Source organism: Antechinus flavipes, chromosome 3, assembly GCF_016432865.1.
Source record: "Antechinus flavipes isolate AdamAnt ecotype Samford, QLD, Australia chromosome 3, AdamAnt_v2, whole genome shotgun sequence".
NCBI lineage: Eukaryota > Metazoa > Chordata > Mammalia > Dasyuromorphia > Dasyuridae > Antechinus > Antechinus flavipes.
In genome coordinates, this window is record NC_067400.1 from 567,158,729 (window position 1) to 567,175,133 (window position 16,405).

General features: G+C 52.8%; 1 protein-coding gene across 4 annotated transcripts in view; it reads right to left on the bottom strand.

The window, feature by feature from the left end:
• The window catches only part of COL16A1 (collagen type XVI alpha 1 chain), a 76,928-nt gene extending 62,030 nt beyond the window's left edge, over window positions 1-14,898 (bottom strand). For 3 of the 4 annotated variants that reach the window (XM_051987776.1, XM_051987777.1, XM_051987775.1), the window contains exons 1-13: window positions 13,076-13,435; window positions 11,423-11,497; window positions 11,223-11,340; window positions 10,530-10,653; window positions 7,808-8,074; window positions 7,563-7,643; window positions 7,261-7,386; window positions 5,108-5,161; window positions 4,504-4,542; window positions 3,502-3,534; window positions 1,768-1,794; window positions 1,200-1,262; window positions 38-79 (exon numbers count right to left, since the gene is read on the bottom strand). In XM_051987776.1, the coding sequence (XP_051843736.1) occupies window positions 38-79; window positions 1,200-1,262; window positions 1,768-1,794; window positions 3,502-3,534; window positions 4,504-4,542; window positions 5,108-5,161; window positions 7,261-7,386; window positions 7,563-7,643; window positions 7,808-8,074; window positions 10,530-10,653; window positions 11,223-11,340; window positions 11,423-11,497; window positions 13,076-13,256 (1,230 nt within the window). In that variant the 5' untranslated portion in view covers window positions 13,257-13,435. Of the gene's footprint in view, window positions 1-37; window positions 80-1,199; window positions 1,263-1,767; window positions 1,795-3,501; window positions 3,535-4,503; window positions 4,543-5,107; window positions 5,162-7,260; window positions 7,387-7,562; window positions 7,644-7,807; window positions 8,075-10,529; window positions 10,654-11,222; window positions 11,341-11,422; window positions 11,498-13,075; window positions 13,436-14,535 lie in introns of those variants that run through there. The other variant, XM_051987778.1, reaches the window with a different exon arrangement.
• Window positions 14,899-16,405: the final 1,507 nt, after the last annotated feature.

Below are 16,405 nucleotides of genomic sequence, written 5' to 3' on the forward strand. Positions count from 1 at the left end.
TGGCCATAGGCTGTCCCCACCGCCCACCGAGCCTTACCTGGAGAGGGGCCTCCGGGGAGGTCCGGACACAATCAGAGCCCTGTGGGGAAGAGGGAATTCAGGAGAAGGGGCCAAGGGCAGGAATTGTGGTGGGGGAGGAAGACCAAGATTTGGGGGGAGAGAAATCAAAGGTGGTCAGGAAGAGTTCCCAATGCTGGTGTTCAGTAATTTTCAATCGTGTCCGACTCTTTGTGATCCCATGAGGGTTTTCTTAGCAGAAATATTGGAGTGGTTGCCCATTTCCTTTTCCAGCCCATTTTACAGAGGAGGAAATTGAGGCAAGCCAGAGTCATCCTGCTAGGCAATGTCTGAGGCTGGGTTTGACCTCAAGAAGATGTCTTCCTGATTCCAGGCCAGACCTTCTACCCACCACACCAGCTAGCTGTTCCATTCTACTAAATGGGAATTTCTGGAAACAAAGATTCTCTCTGTTTCCTGGAAGATAGGGGATGTTCTGGGCATTCTGGGAATCTAGAGGACATCCTTTCTCAGAACAGGGAGCCTGGCACTGGCAACTCAGGCTTCCCCATGCCTATGTCTGCCTCTGGAATGAGAGCTGCCGTGACCGTGGGGGAGGGTCTCCACTAGCCCTATTGCCTTGGTCATAGGGGGAGGGCCCCCACTAGATCTATTGCCTTGGTCATAGGGAGAAGGCCCCCTACTAGATCTATTGCCTTGATCATGGGGGAGGGCCCCCACTAACCCCACTGCCATGACCGTGGGGGAAGCCCCCCCAGACCCACTGCCTTGGTCATAGGGAGAAGGGCCCTCACTAGCTCTATTGCCTTGGTCATAGGGGGAGGGCCCCCACTAGATCTATTGCCTTGGTCATAGGGAGAAGGCCCCCCACTAGATCTATTGCCTTGATCATGGGGGAGGGCCCCCACTAGCCCCACTGCCATGACCGTGGGGGAAGCCCCCCCAGACCCACTGCCTTGGTCATAGGGAGAAGGGCCCTCACTAGCTCTATTGCCTTGGTCATAGGGGGAGGGCCCCCACTAGCCCTATTGCCTTGGTCATGAGGGAGGGCCCCCACTACCCCCACTGCCGTGAGGATCACTCACTCATGCAGCAGCAGACACAACCTGGGGGTGCCAGCCCCTCCCCCAGCGGTAGGTATGGGTGCGGGGAACAAGCTGTGGGCGCAGATGGTTCCTTACCCGAGCTCCTTTCTCTCCCTTGGGTCCTTCAGAGCCAGGCAAACCCCGCTCACCTTTCCCCCCCTGTGGGTAAGGAGCAGAAGTGAATTTCAGCCTCTTGGCCCAAAGCTAAGACAAGCAAGAAGCTCAGGAGGGAAAGCGAACCCATCTCACATGGGGGAACCAGGCAGGGTCCTGCCCCCAGCCCCAGGCCCTGCAGCCCTTCTGAGTGTACAGAGAGGAGCAGTCCCAGTCCTTCTTCTCACACCTGAGACAGACTGACATATGAGGGACAAATGGGACGGCCTCAGGCAGGCCGCCCCCCTGCCCTCCCTGCCACACACAAACTTGGGTCCTGTGTGCGCGCTTGCACAGAACCCTGCACGGCATGGTCACGGTCCCCACGGTTACCCCCCATCATCCTTAGAGCATTGGTCCCAGTATACGCACCCACTCCCACGCTCCCAGAGTCACACGGTCACCCCAAGGGCCAGACCCACAACCATGACTGTGCAGGGCTGGGGTCGGCAGATTGGTGGAGGAGGGGAGGGGGAAAGCTGGAGGACTGTCCCCGGGGCTTAGGACTCACCTTGAGACCAGGAGGACCCAGCGTGATCTGAGGAGACACGGTGTCGGGTCACCGGGAGACAGGGAGGCAAAGAAGGGAAGTGAAGGTCCAGATGGGAATGCTGAGGTCACTTTGCCAAAGTCTCACAGCAAGGCAAGGAGACAAGCTGACCCCCGACCTTCCTCCCCTTTCCACTGTTCTTTCCAGCAACTTGGTTCCCGATTCCCTCCTTCCCCCACAGAACTCTCTATTTCCCGGATGGAGAATGGGGCTAGTTTTTGTCCCCCCACTTCATCTCCTTCCCAAGCTGCTCGTTTGCCACGGCAACCCTGCGGTTTCCATAGCAACTTCACACACATCTGGAAGCTATAGGTCTGCCAGATGTTACAGGCTGGTTTGGCGGAGAAGGGGATTGAGAATCCGGGAGGAGAGATGATCCCACAGGGGAGAGATGGAGCAGCGCGTCGTGGAGGGCAGAGTCATGGAAAGTTGGGAGTGGGGAGGGTCTGAGGCACTCCTCATGACTCCCAACCCTCAGCCTCAGCCTACACTTTTCCTCATGTTCCTCCCGCCTCCAATATCCTGCCAGGAGCCAAGCCAAGTCTCCCTGAGCTCCAGAAGGAGTTTGGGGGTAAATAGGAACTCGGGCAGCCCCATCAGCCAATTCTCTACAGCTGTGGGGAAAGGGGATACTCAGAGGCAGGATGATGGCCTGGATTTTGACAGAGAGGCCCGAGAAGGGAGCACTCACTGAGAAGTCAGCTGGGATGGGGATGGAGGTAGCGGGTCCAGCCCTCCAGGCAGCCCTCCCGCCCGCAGGCTCCCCTAGCCAAGGCAGAGCAGGGGGACATTCTGGGTAGGCAAGCTGAGGGCTGTGGGAGAGGGATGAGTCAATCTGGTAGCAGGGGGGTGCCCGATCTGTGTGGGTGTAGTGGGGACACAGTAGGATGCCAGCTGAATACTCCCACTGGGGCCCCTTTGTTCCCCTCAACCCCCAAGGAACTGCCTGGGGGACGCTAAGGTCTCAGCCCCTCACTTTGGGTCCTTTCCCTCCAAGGCTGGACCAGATCCCCAGGCAAGACCCTTGGGAGCAAGAGGGATCTACTGCCACTCAGGCCAGGGTCTGCTGTGATTCGGGAAAAGGGCTTAATTTTTAGCCAAAGTTCATTATTTCTAGTGCTGGAATAGACTTTAAGGATTGTCCTAAATCTCTTAATTTCTATATTAGGAAGAAAAGACTAAATTGGGGAAGGGGTTTTTCCAAGTTTCTTGGAGACCCAGCAAGCTGGCAATAGAAACCGGGTTTCAATCCCCCATCTTTGATTTCTGGCCCTTTTGATTCTCTAAGGTAAAATGTAAAAAATTAAGACTACCAAAAAGGTAGTCTTGGGCACTCCTCTTCCTAAAAGACATGTAACCAGATAGGATCCCACTGGTCGTGGCCGGGGTGGACACAGCCAAGCTTGGGACGTTGAAGTCCCAGGGAGGGAAGGAAGAATAGCAAGCTATGGACAGACCCATTCTCTCTTTGCAGTGTCTTCTGACTAGAAAGGTACCTTGGAGAACACTTAATATAAAGCCCCTAGTACAATAAAACCTAGGAAGGAGCCTTGCCCAAACGGGGTGCCTGCATCCAGAAAGGGCCTTCAGAGGTGGCCCTATGTTTCTTCCATCCACACTTGGGAGCCCCCTCTGTCTTTCCTCCTCCATACTTTCCCTTCCACCCGGGGCCCTCGCCTCTGTGGGCTCACTTACATTCTCCATGGAACGGCTGGCACAGGGTGGGCACTAGAAAAAGAGAGCCGAGTCACCAGCGTGACTTGGGGATCTCACTTAAGAACCCCTCTCCCAGATCCCCCCACTCGTTCTGAATGTTTCACAGCTCCCTGGGAACAGCTGCCCTGGCAGATCGAAGCGTCTTTTAATCTAATGGACTGAGAACCAGGACACTTGGATAATGCCACTGGACATAACTACTGTTAATACCCTTGAGTACCAGGCTACTCTCCCATCTATGTGAATTCCTCTTTTAGAGAAAATCACACTCTAATGTAGCATTTGGGGGGCAAAGTATCTCCAGGAGTCCTGAGTGCACACGGATGCATTGCTCGGGTAGCACCCCGTAGCTTGCTCCACAGAAGATCATAGGGCAAAGAGAAGGATGTATTTCAGAAGCCATTAGTCCAACCATTTTCCAGATGAGGAAATTGGAGTGCAGGGAGGAAAAGGGACTTGCCCAAGATTACAGGATCATAGAATTTAAAAAATTTTGCAGGGATTACGCCAATTCACTCATTTTACAAATGAGGAAATTGAGAAATAAGGCAATTACTTTCCAAGGTCATATAATACATAATTGGAGTCAGGATTTGAACCCAGAGCTCCTGAGTCCTAATTTACCTCTCTTTCTACTATGCTGAGAGGGCACAGCCAAAGAAGGGAACTTTGGCCCTAACGGCCCCCAGATAGAGGTTGGCATGGGCTTCGCACAGTCCACAAAGATCGTCGGACTGGCAGAGAGGAGCAGAATTCTCTACCATGCCCACAGTGGTCAGGGCCAAGGTGGTCTCGCCTCCAGGGCCTCTGAGCTAAGCCAGTAATCTCTGTGTGATGGGGAAGAGTGCCAGGGCCTCTCAAGGAATGCCAGCAGACGGGCAGGCATCCGGCTGCCCCCGCTCCCCTCTTCTTCCCCCTGGGCATCCTCAGAGACTTATTTCAGGGGCTGGTTCAGTCTGCCTTCACAATAGGCAGGCTTACCTCATCAGCTGGCATAGCCTTCTGTACCCAGGAGGAGTCCTAAAAGGAAGGAGAGGCAAAGGGATATGAAGAGGGAAGGAACCGAAAATAGGGGAGCCCCAACCCCCAAAGCTATCTAGCTTAACTGAAACTTGGGGTTCTGGGATCCACCAACTAGGCCAGTGTGGACATCACTGTTTTAGTTATCCAGGGATGACGAGGACTTTAGTGGGTACCCCTGTGATACCCAGAGCCTTTCAGTTCTGGAGACTGGCCACCAATGCCCGTGGACTCTGGAGCTTTTTCAGGAAACAAACTGGAAGTGACTTCAGAGCCTATTTAGTCCAACCTCCTCATCTTACAAATGAGGAAACCGAAGTTCATAGAGGGGAAGGGACTTGCTTAAAGTCATGAGCTAATAAATGGTGGCAACAGGATTTGAATCCAGGTCTCAACACATTTCACTCTTGCCCCTACACTACTACATATAGTGTTACCTCCCAGAATGCACCCCAAGTCCCAGGGGATTGGACAAAAGGTAGGCTGGGAGAGTTTGGCTTGAGTACAGGGAACAGCCTTGGGGACAGGCTGGAGGGGAGTCTTGGCAGGCGTGCTTAGCTCCTACCTTACTTCCCCTCTCTCTCTTGATTTCAGCATTTCCTGAGAGCTGAGCATTCACCTAAACAGAGGGAAAAGTGGGCTCAGAGAAGAGGTTGGAGGAAAATGTAGTCCAACCCTGACATTTGACAGATTAGGAAATGGGGAAGGGTCTTCTTCAAGGTCACACAGGTAATAGCAGAACTGTCCCTCTGGTTCCCATCTCAGGGAGGGTTCTTCACAATGACACATGGATGGGTGTCAGGAGCTGATGTCCCTCCAAGAGTGATCAAATCTCCTAGGGCTGTTTTAGTCGTCCTAGAGGTGGGAGACTGACATTGAAGCGAGACCCCCGGAGATATGTCAGGAATGTGGGAGGAGGGCAGTTTATCAGGAAATAGAATTATGCCCATTGCTGGGGGTGCCCACTCACACTTACAGCCTCTGCCACTAAAGAAAGCCTCTTTTTCCATCCTCTATCCTCCCTCCCCTTTTGCACAGGCCATATGAACAACCTGTCCCTCTTCTCCTCTTTCCTCTCCTTCCCAATTTCATTCCCTGTGACCCCCCACCTTTTGCCTTCCTAATTCACCTTCCTCTATTCCTCCTGTTCTTTCGTCTCCCTCCCCAAGTCTTCCCCCAACCCTCTTTGCCCCTCAGATGCTGGAAAAACTGAGCCAGCTAATGAATGGAGCCATGTGTTCTCCAGAGTAAGAGCCTGGGCTGTCTGCCCGAGGTGGCTGAGGGGGGCATGGGCCTCCCCCCAAGCTCTTTAGTCTCTGGATCTTTCTGATCATGTTGCAGGGTGGAGGAACCTTGGAGTTTGATGAGGCCCAGGAAAGGGCATAAGGGATGTAACTTCCTGCTTCTACTCCCAAGTAATCCCCCCCAGGTCCCATCCACAGGACACACTGTCATGGCATTGCTCAGGCAGGAAATCAGAGGGTCATAGAATGGCAGAGCAGGAAAGGGACTTCGGAACATCAAATGTTAGAGCTGAGGAGCTTAAAACAGTCTCAGAACCGGGAGGGACCTTAGAACACAACATTAGAACTAGAAGGGATCATAGAACATAGAATGATGGAAGGGATCTCAAAGAGCTAATCCAAGCATTGGGAGGAGGGGAAGCACACATAGAAGGGGGAGGGACTTTCCAGTAATCCTACAGACTTTAAATGGCAGATCTGGGATTTTACACAAATTCTGCTGATTCTGAATCTAGTGATCAAGTAGAGGTCAACTTGATGTTGTTCGTAGGCTGGACAAACAAGTCCACTAGAGCTCAGTGAATCTGGGACTTTGGGAAGCAATGGGTTCTCCAAATGCTTAATGAATGAGTGTTTGTTAAAGATTGGACTCCCTCTCCCCACCGTAAACAAATACACCTCCCCATCTGGGTCCTGGGCTGTGTTTCTGAAGCCATAGAGACAGATGGGCATCCCCTTTCTTTGTGTATAGGCAAGGGCATGCAGGGTTCCACCAGCTTGGCAAACCCAGGGGGTACAGTTCAACATCTCCCTGCTCCCTATGGGGCTGTGAGGCAGGAGGCTGACAAGGCTCCATGTTGTCAGAGGCATTGGAGAGGGCTGGCTGGGAAAAGGGAGGAAGGAAGGAAGGGAGGGAGGGGGTAAAGGCAAATTGGATACCCCCTGCCTGCCTGCCTCCCAGGAGAGAGGCTGCAGGTATCAACTTCTTGCAGGCCCCTTCTTCCTATTTTGAGGTGAATTTTCCATTTTTCTAAAATACCAAGAATCCAAAGATACAAGTATTATGTGAAGAATAGAACTTCTTACATAAGAAATGCTTATAGAACCTGTGAATGAATGAATGAAGAGATAGAAGGATGGATGAATGGACAGGTGGATAACTGGACAAATGGATGGATGGATGGATGGGTGGGTGGATGAATGAATGAGTGGACAGATGAATGGATGGATGGATGGGCAGATGATGAATAATAGACACAGCTCCTGATATCCCACTTTGGAGGAGAAACCAACCCCAGTGTCTATAGGGTCCCTTACGCCACTGGCCCCAAAGGCTTCACCTGCCCATCTTGTTAGGGGACCCTTATCTAAGGTTCATAACTCAGGTATACCTACCAGCACTAACTCATTTTGGGGGGTTGCCTCTGGCAGGAATGCCACATAAGGAGAGTGAGGAGTGGGGTTAGAACTTCACCTTGCTGCCCTGTGGCTCCTCCAGGCAGAAGCATCGAGTGTAGACTTTGCCCTCCGCCTGAGGACTGATCTCGATGAGCTCGTTGTTCTGGGTGTCCCGTCGAGCCTTGGAGGCCTCCTGAGGGCACTGCTTGGAAGGAATTGGTGCTCAGGACACATGAGTTTCACTCTTCACCTGCCTCTCCTCCCACCTGCCTAGGGCTAGCTCCCTTGCCCTGTCTGTGCTTGGTTGCCCCAAACCCCAAAGAGGACTGACATTCACTTAAATGAACTGTCCTGTGCCCCCCAAGTTCCCACACTTACCCCAGCTGGTGAGACCTCACAGCACCCTTCTTCCATCACCAGGGCAGGGTCACAGTAGATGTGTGCCTGCTGCAAATCAAACTGGGGGGGGGGGTGGAGGCAGAGGTAAGAGGGGCACAGGGAACAAAGCAGAATCATCCCAAGGGGAGTCTCCAGGAATGGGAGGACATGCTGCTGGATGGTGCCAGCTACACCCCCAGACCTGGAGAGGACTCCTCTGGACCCCAGCCCCAGAAGACACTTACGAAGACAGGTTTGCCTTGCTCAGCATCCACACCCAGAAGGACATGGCCCTCAGGAAGCACAGCACGCCGGGGACCCACAGGTTGGGAGGACACGGAGGTGCAGTCCACGTGGACTGAAACCACACGCCCAGTCACACTCAGCACCAACTTGTGCCAGTGCAGGTCAAAGAGCTGGGCCACAGGGAAGATGCAGGACACAAAGTCGCCATCTAAGCCCCGGGCCCGAAACTCCAGGCTCTTCTCGTGACTGTTGACCTCCAAGGAGATCTGAAGAGGCAAGATGACAAATCACGGACTGAGAGCCAGAAGGGACCCTAATTTTATATGAGCAAAGCAAGATCCTGTAAAGGAATGGGAATTCACTACATTGCAGAATCTCAGAGTGAAGAGGAAATCTCTAGCCCACCCAAAACCAACATACCCAACAAACTCTTGAAACCTCAAATGATGGGGAGCTTATTACCTCCCCAAACAGCCCAGTCTACAGTGTTTTTAGGAACATTTTATTTATTCCAGACATCCAATCTAGATCTGCTTTTTTGTGACTTTTCCCCATTTTTCCTAGCTGGGGAGCCAGTCAGAGCAAGTTTACATGGCAGCCCTTTGGATAATTGAAGGCTGTTACATGTTTCCAGCATCCTCTCCCCCTCCCTCCATCCCCGCAGCCTTCCATTCCTAATCCTTTTAAGATGAGTGCTTGGTCCCCAGTCTCCCTCCCATCTTTGGGATGATGTGACCTGTTCATCAGTACAAGTCAAATATTCTGATTTTCCAAGTAACGAGAAAGCCTGTGGACAATTGTTCTTCCTACTCTCTCCTTTCCTCTTTGGGCAGAAAAAGGAGAAATATGCAATTCTATCCAGCAACAATAAGAATGATTAATAAGAAAAAGGAAATGAGCATTTATTAAGTTCCTACTGTGTTCCAGAACTGTGTTAATAGCTTTCTAAATATCATCTCATTTGGGAGGTAGTTGCTGCGATCACTCCCATTGTCATACCAAAAAAAACCAGTAGGTTTGTAGCAAGTTCAGCTTTAAACCCTGCTACTTAATAACCACAATATGTCATACCAAAAAAAATTATGTTTGTAGCAAGTTCAGAGTTAAACCTTGCTACTTAATAACCACATCAAGCCCTTTCCCCTTCCTAGCCCTTGTATTCTGCCTTAGAAGGAGGCTCCAGAATCCACTCCCTCTCTCTTTACTTCATGCTGCCTCCCATTTCTTGACTTTTAGAAAGCAGTATGTTATACCAAAAACAAAAACAAAAAACATTATGTTTGTAGCAAGTTCAGATTTAAACCCTGCTACTTAATAACCACATCAAGTCCTATCCCCTTTCTAGCCCTGGATTCTGCCCCAGAAGGAAGGCTTTCTCAGATCGAGATTGCAATTCCCATTTTGTCCTAATTCAATCGCTCTTGTCACTACCTGCCACCAGGCAACAATTACCCATCACTCTCCCATTCCTATCCAACTAGAAGGAAGTTTTCCGGTTGGCCCCGCCCTGTAGAGTGAACCAATGAGCTTGGACCACTAGGATCTGGCGACCAATCAGAGGCTGCTTCGAGTGGAAGATGCTGTCCTCTTTGGGGACCATAAGAGAAGGAAGGGCTCTAGGCTGGCTAGGGAATGAAGTGCCATCACCAGCCTGGGACTGGAGACTTTTCTGTTATTCGTACGACTGATGGCCTTCCCCTAGTGCACCATTTCTGCATCTGTATGTTCTCTTTGTCCTTGCAAATAAACCTCATAAAGGCACACAGAAAGCCAGAATGGGTGGAGGGAGCAGCTGTCTCAGCTCTCAGAGGATGCTGCGCTCACAACAAGAAACCCGGGTCCTAGCTCTGACACGAAATCTCCGTGGGATTCCTTTCCCTTCCTCTGTGCCTCTGATCAACCTCATCAGTCAAGGAGGGGATTAGACCAGGTGGTCCTTAAAGTTTCCTTCCAGCTCTAACAATTTCAATCTTTTTGTAGAGGAATGTGGGGAGAGGGAAGCAGAAATCTAATTGGTTGCTGCAGATTGTAGAACTGAGGAGATAATGATCGGTTAATCTCTGAGCCCCAGGAGCCAAGCAGATTCAGAAAATACAAAGGCCAGGTGGGCTCAAGGAGATTAGACCAGGTGGTCCTTAAAGTTTCCTTCCAGCTGTAACAATTTCCATCTTTTTGTGGAGGGATATGGGGGAGAGGGAGGCAGAAACCTAATTGGTTGCAGTGGCTTATAAAATTGGGGAGATAATGATCGGTTAATCTCTGAGCCCTAGGAGCCAAGCAGATTCAGAAAAGACAAAGACCAGGTGGTTAGAGGCTTAGGATGAGGCTGAAAGCATAATATGAAGTAAAAGGTGAATCCCCTTTGGATCTAATGCCTTTTGGATCTTCTCAGAGGAGTGGGCAGCAGTGCGTGCCTGAAAGCAGCCAAGTCTAAGCCTCCTCACAGACTGCACCTCCAGGTTCTGGGTCCCAGGAGAGGAGCAGAGCTGCTGCTCAGGGAGCTCCTCGGGAGCTGGTTGCATTGTTGGTCAGGGAAATCGCAAGGGCCACTTTCCAGGGCTCTGAGTAGCCAGGGGCAGGGTGATGAGAAAGTATGAGGGCTGAAACCTTCTAGGAGGAGGGAAAAAGAGGCAGGGGGAAAGCAGGCAGATAGGGAGAGGAGGGAAGAAGGTCAGGGGAAGTGGAAGCAGGGTTAGGGGGAAACAAGAGGCTGAGGCTCACCTGTGGGTATCCATCTTTATCAGTCACTTGCAACAAATACCAGGTATCTTTGCTTGTCTGTTTTTTCAGCAGAAGGGTCAACACTATTGCAAACTGGTCAGGGACACCCCCAGGAAACACCTGGCTGGAAGTAGAAGGAAGAAAAGCTAGTTGAGCCTTGTCAGAAGCCCAGTCTTGTCGGTCTGGCTTCTTCCCAGAGTCCACTTAACACCATTTTTTACCCCTAGTATCTTCTCTTACTCCATTGCCAGCCAGATATCTTATTCCTGGTATGAAGTTAATGCCCACTCAGCAGAGAATACCCATGTTCCTTAGTGTCAGCCTAGGACCTCTTCCCATGTCTGGGGCGGACTGACTGCCACTCCTCCATTGCTAGTCAAATATCAGCTCATCCTTGCTTATTCCTTCCCCCATCTGTCCTGATTCCTGTCTGCCCAGGCTGGGGCTCATCTCCTGGGCATAGGAATACAGAGACAGGGGAATCAGGATTGGCATGGAAGCCCAGCCCGACTTCTTGGGCAGCCTATGGATCTGCCTTTAAGAACTCATCCTGTTCCTGCACACTGAAGTCCAAGCTGATCAGCATAAGCTAGGACAGCAGCAAAGTGGATCCAGAGGCAGGGGAATGGAGGAAAAGACCTATGGGAAAACCTCATTCCTCTGCAGCCCTCCCCAGATACCCAGGGTACTCACGCGGTGGGGAGAGCAAGCTGGGCATTCCCCAACCGCAGAATGAAGGGTCCTTTTGGGTTTCGAATCCGCTTGATGGCTGAGACCTTCATGAGGGCAAACCTCTTAATGAGATTAAAACCTGGGGAGGGAAAAGGGGTTTGGGTGGCTGAGCTGAGTGGTGGGTACACAGAGATGGGGAAACTGGGGAAACTAGAACTCACCTGTCATGTTGGTTGGGGAGTCACCATTGGCCTCTAGCTTCAGTCCCTCTTGCTGCAGGGTGGGACATTGTTCACCTGTAAGAACGGGGGGGGGGGGGGTACTGTCCAGGTAGCCTTGGCATGCAGGTCCAGCCTTGGCACTATCCCACCTTCCCCCTGCCCTGATGGCCCAGGAGAAGAACCAGACAGGACCTTCCTCAATCAGGAACAGAGATGAGGGGAGGCAGAACAAAAAGGAGAGGAGAAACTGTAAGTGGCCCCATTTGGCAGATGAGAATATTGAGGCCCAACGAGGGGATGTTATTTGCTCCAAGTAGCACATGAAGTTAGAGGCAGATCCTACTTTCTATTGCTCCATTGGTGCCCCCAAGACACTGGCAGGGGTGGCAGACATAGGACACGATGGAGCAGGAGGTGTGTAAGGGGGCAGGGTTGGGGAGCCAGGGCATCTAACCCCAAAGGACATCTGGCCTCCTCGGGCCAGCTGAGAATGCCCTGAGTGAGGCGGGACTCCACGGGTCCGGGGCTAGGAAGAGCCCCTCCGGGTTGGGCCCAGAAGCGCTAGGACTCTCCGCCCCTCACATGCACATGCAGCCGAGGGGCCGTCTCCATCCGCGGCAGCCTGTGTGACTCATCACCTGGCTCGCTGCCCGGATTCCTCAGAGATGTTGAAATCCGCTGCCCCAGCCCCCCAGGAGACTCACAGAGAGGGGGGTGGGTGAAGTGCACTCACACGTGTGCACATGTAGCTGCAGGAACGCAGGAGCAGGCGCACTCCCAGGCGCAGGGACAGGAAAGTTCGCACCGGCTCCCAGGGAACCAGCCCTCCCCACTGCTGACCCTTGCAGGGAGGCACAGAGCCCCCCAAAGGGCTCTGGGGCCTTGGCAAGCTCAGGGACCCCCCGACCGAGCAGCTCCTCTCTCGGGCCGTGGAATGGAGCCCAAGCCATTCCCCTGGCTGACCCTGGGGCTAGCCGGGCCTTCAGCGGGTCTGCGCCCCCTCACAACCCGGACTCGAGGAGGCCCCGCGGAGTATTCCGCAGTGAGCAAAGTGGAGGGCAGGAGGGCTCGGCTTCCCTCTACAATGAGGCTTCCCGGGCAGCTCCAACGGGCTGGAGGCGGCTGTGGCCTCAGGGAAGCTGGGCTGGACAGAGCTGGCAGGAGCCCATTCCTTCCCAGACACTCACATGCAGCCAAGGCCCCCTCGGGGCAAGGGGGGTCTGCTTCCTCCCTCGCCTCCGTGCAGTAGGAGACCGAGACACACACTCACACCCATAAAGGGACCAGAGCCGTTCACAGCCCAGGAAGAGCGGCCCCACGATGCTTCGGGTTCCCAGAGCACTTCCCCAGCTCTTGGGAGCCCGGCAATAACCAGAGCCGAGGATTGTTACTCCTGCTTTGTACCCAGGAAGCGGAGGTTCAGAGGAACCTAGTCCCTCACCCAGGAGCCCCCCGGGCACTCTCGGCCCTCCGCCTGCCTCCTCACTCTCAGAGCCTCCCACGTACATCCCAGAGACACACGAGGACACAGAGGCTGCAGGACATCAGCCTGCCTTACTGAGAGACCCCCTCAATCAGCTCCTGGGACCCTGCCCCTGAGCTGGGGGCGGGGCCCGGCCCCGGTTCTGATGGGGGGGCGGGGCGGCACCTTACCAGTCTCTGCTCCTTGACTGCCACAGGTGACCCAGAGACTGACGAGCCACAGTCCCGGAGCCCAGGCTGCCAACATGCTGGACTCCGTCGGCACCTGGGAAAGATACAAGCCGGCGGGAGAGGGAATGGAGGGGACGTGTCTCCCATTTCTGGGCCCCGGCCACCAGGGCCGGGCTCCCATGCCTGCCCGTGGACACGGACGACCCTCAGGGACCCCCCAGTCAGATCGGGACCCGGCCCAAATGGAAGCTGTTGGCAAGGAGAGTGAGCGGAGACAGGCCTCCTCACAAGGCCACCAGGGGGCGCAGTGTGGGCCACCTGTCAATATTTGTAATAGATTAGGCCCTTTTAATTTGATTAAACCAAAATTGATGTGAGGAAGTATATCAGCCTGAGCTTATTCTTTAAACAGCACTAATCCATAAAACATCCCAATATCTCAATCACACTCTCTCTCTCCCTTACCTTCCCAGGGCCAGCAAAGGTCATTAAATCCAGCCCCCTGTCTCTTGGCCAGCGCAGGAAGAAGGGGTTCATTGGAGGAAAGGAACTACCCCAACCCTTTTAAGGAGTTTCCCTCTCCTTGGACCAATGTCGGATCTCATTCTCTACTGATGTACTTATTTCCCAAAATCATAGAATAATCACAAAGCTGGGAGAGACTTGGAGAGCATCTGTTCCAAATGTCCCACCCCTCCCATTTTACAGGTAGAGAAACTGAGGCTCTTTCAGAAAAGAGACTTATTCATGATGACACATTTAGCATAAGGATTTGAACCCAGTCTCCCGACTCCAGGGACTAGTGTGCTTTCTATGGCACCTTGTTAACTCATCTGGTTAAGCTCTGGAGGAGACAGCATGCAGTGAGACATCTCCTCTGGGAAGTGGAGATCATTATTCTCCATCCTCAACGTCCTCCCTCAGCTTTTCCTTCCTAAGTAGCCTGGGTCAGTAGGTCCCCCTCTGTCTCTGGTTCTTACAGCAGGGCCCCCTTCTGCCCTCTGGGACTGCAGAGCCTCCAGCCTTGACTGGCCAATGGAAAGATGCCATGGCATTGGGAGGCATGTGGATTCGGGCAGCAACGCAGACATGTATGTACCTGTGATACCCTCGGTTCCCATCTCGTCTTCCTTTTAATCCCTTCCCCTCGAGTCTCCTTCCCCATTCCTGACCCACAGCCTTTCCCAAATTCCTGCAGTCCTTCTTAACCCTAAACCTGGCTTCGTGGCAGAGGGGGAGGGGATGTGGATGCTGCAGAGGGGGATGATCCTGAAGCGCTTTGGCAGTGGGGATCTGGGAAAGAGAGGATCCTCCCCCTTTACTCACTGATTCTCTAGCTCATTCCTGCCTGAACACCCAGCCCTAGAGCAATCACGGGGAAAACCTGAGAAAGAGCTGAGAATCTGGCTGCTTGGGGCCGGGAGGGGGAGGGGATCGGGGACCAGGGGTCCCCCACTTACCTGCCTGAGACCTGACGGATGCCTCAGCACCCGCTCCCAGGCCGTGTGTGGGGAGAAGGTGTGGGGCCACGGGTCTGGCTGCCTGGGCCTTGGGGACCAGGAGGGAGTCCCCCCACAATCTCTTGGGATGTGGGGTTCCCAACTTGCTCGTGCTGCTCTTGCTGTGTCCCCTTCTAGAGCGAGTCCAATACTGGCGGGCTTGCCGGGCCCACGGTTGAGAGGGGAGACTAGGCGGGTGGAGGCTGGCCCCTGGCCAGGCCTTCAGCTAATGGGAGCCAGCTGTGGCGGGGCCGCCCGCCGAGGAGGGGGGCTCCGGGGCCGGCTAAGTTAAGCTAGGAGTTTGAAGGGGCCGGGCTAAGCTGCCTTTCCTCCTGCCCACCCCCACCCCAATCTTCCCCTTTCTCTGCCAGGTAAATCCCCTGTCCACACTTCTAGGCATGTCTCACATTGCACAGAGACAGCGTCACAGGAAGGGCACCCCGCCTCCCCCTGCAAGGGAAGCAGGAACTCTGGCTTTTTAAGAACTTGGGAAGAAAACTTAAACAGTCATCCTCGGTGCCCCCCTTTTCTTTCCCTGCCTCCTTCCCGCCGGCTCCCAGGATTGTCCCCTTGCTCTAGCCAGGGTCTGAGAAGACAGTCTCCAGGGAAGCCCCCCAGTCCCTCCCCCATTCCAAGCTCTATGACTCCCCCACCCCCACCATGACGTGGCCATTGGCCCTCCACGGTCTGCGTTTTTCCAACCTCAGCATCCCAACCACAAACTCTTTCCCTGAAGGCTCCCAAGTCAGTTCCCACTCATATGTCTGTCTGTTATACCACACACTCCCCCCAATCAGAAGGGGGAAAGAAATCATAAGATCACAGATTTAGAGCGGAGAGGAACCTTTGAGACCCCCTAGTCCAAATTTTATTTTTCAGACAAAGAAAAAATCGAGCTTCAAAGAGGGAAAGGGCCAAAATCACACAGCCCCTGTGAATCAAAAAGCGCTAAGGCTCAAAACGAAGCATTTCGTCTCTGGGACTGTGCAGAGGATTCAAAGACATGGAATAAATACAAATGCAAAGTAATGAGGGAGGGAGCACACTAGAAGCTGGGGTGAGCAGAAAAGGCATCCTGGGAAGAGCTGAGCTGAGTCTTAAAGGAAATGGGGGATTCTCTGAGACAAAGCTAAGAAGGGAGGGCATTCCATACCTGGAGAATAGCCAGAACAAAGGTTGGAAATGGGGGATGGGATGCAGGGTGGGAGAAACAGAGAAGCCAATTTGGGGGGACAGATGAGTTCAAGAATGGAAGTAATGGATGGCAAAGCTATAAAGGTTGCTAGAGGATGAAGTAGATAGAGTGCCAAGCTTAGGTTCCTGAGTTCAAATCCATCCTCAGATACGTACTAGCTGTGTGACCCTGACCGTCACTTCACCCAGTGTGCCTCAGTTTCCTTATCTGTAAAATGAACTGGAGAAGGAAATAGCAAAGCACTCCGGTATCCTTGCCTAGAAAATCCCAAATAGGGATCCACAAAGAGATGGACACTAATGATAAATAACTGAACAACAGAAGTTGTCTGGGGCCAAATTGTAAAGGATTCAAACAAAGGAGTTTCTATATGCAGAGGCAATAGAAATTTTATGAGTAGAGAATGACAAGGTCAGATCCATACATAAGGAAAATCATTTGGCAGCGGTGTGGGAGATGGAGTAAAGAGAAGAGGGACCATTGCAATAGTTTATGTTGGAGGTAATGAAGATTCTAAGTAATGTTGGCCGTGTGAATTCTAGAAAGGGAGGTAGTGATAATAATAAAATGCTTTTACTTCTGTATTACTTTGGGGCTTACAAAGCCATCTCCATAATAGCCTCTTAGGATAGGTAA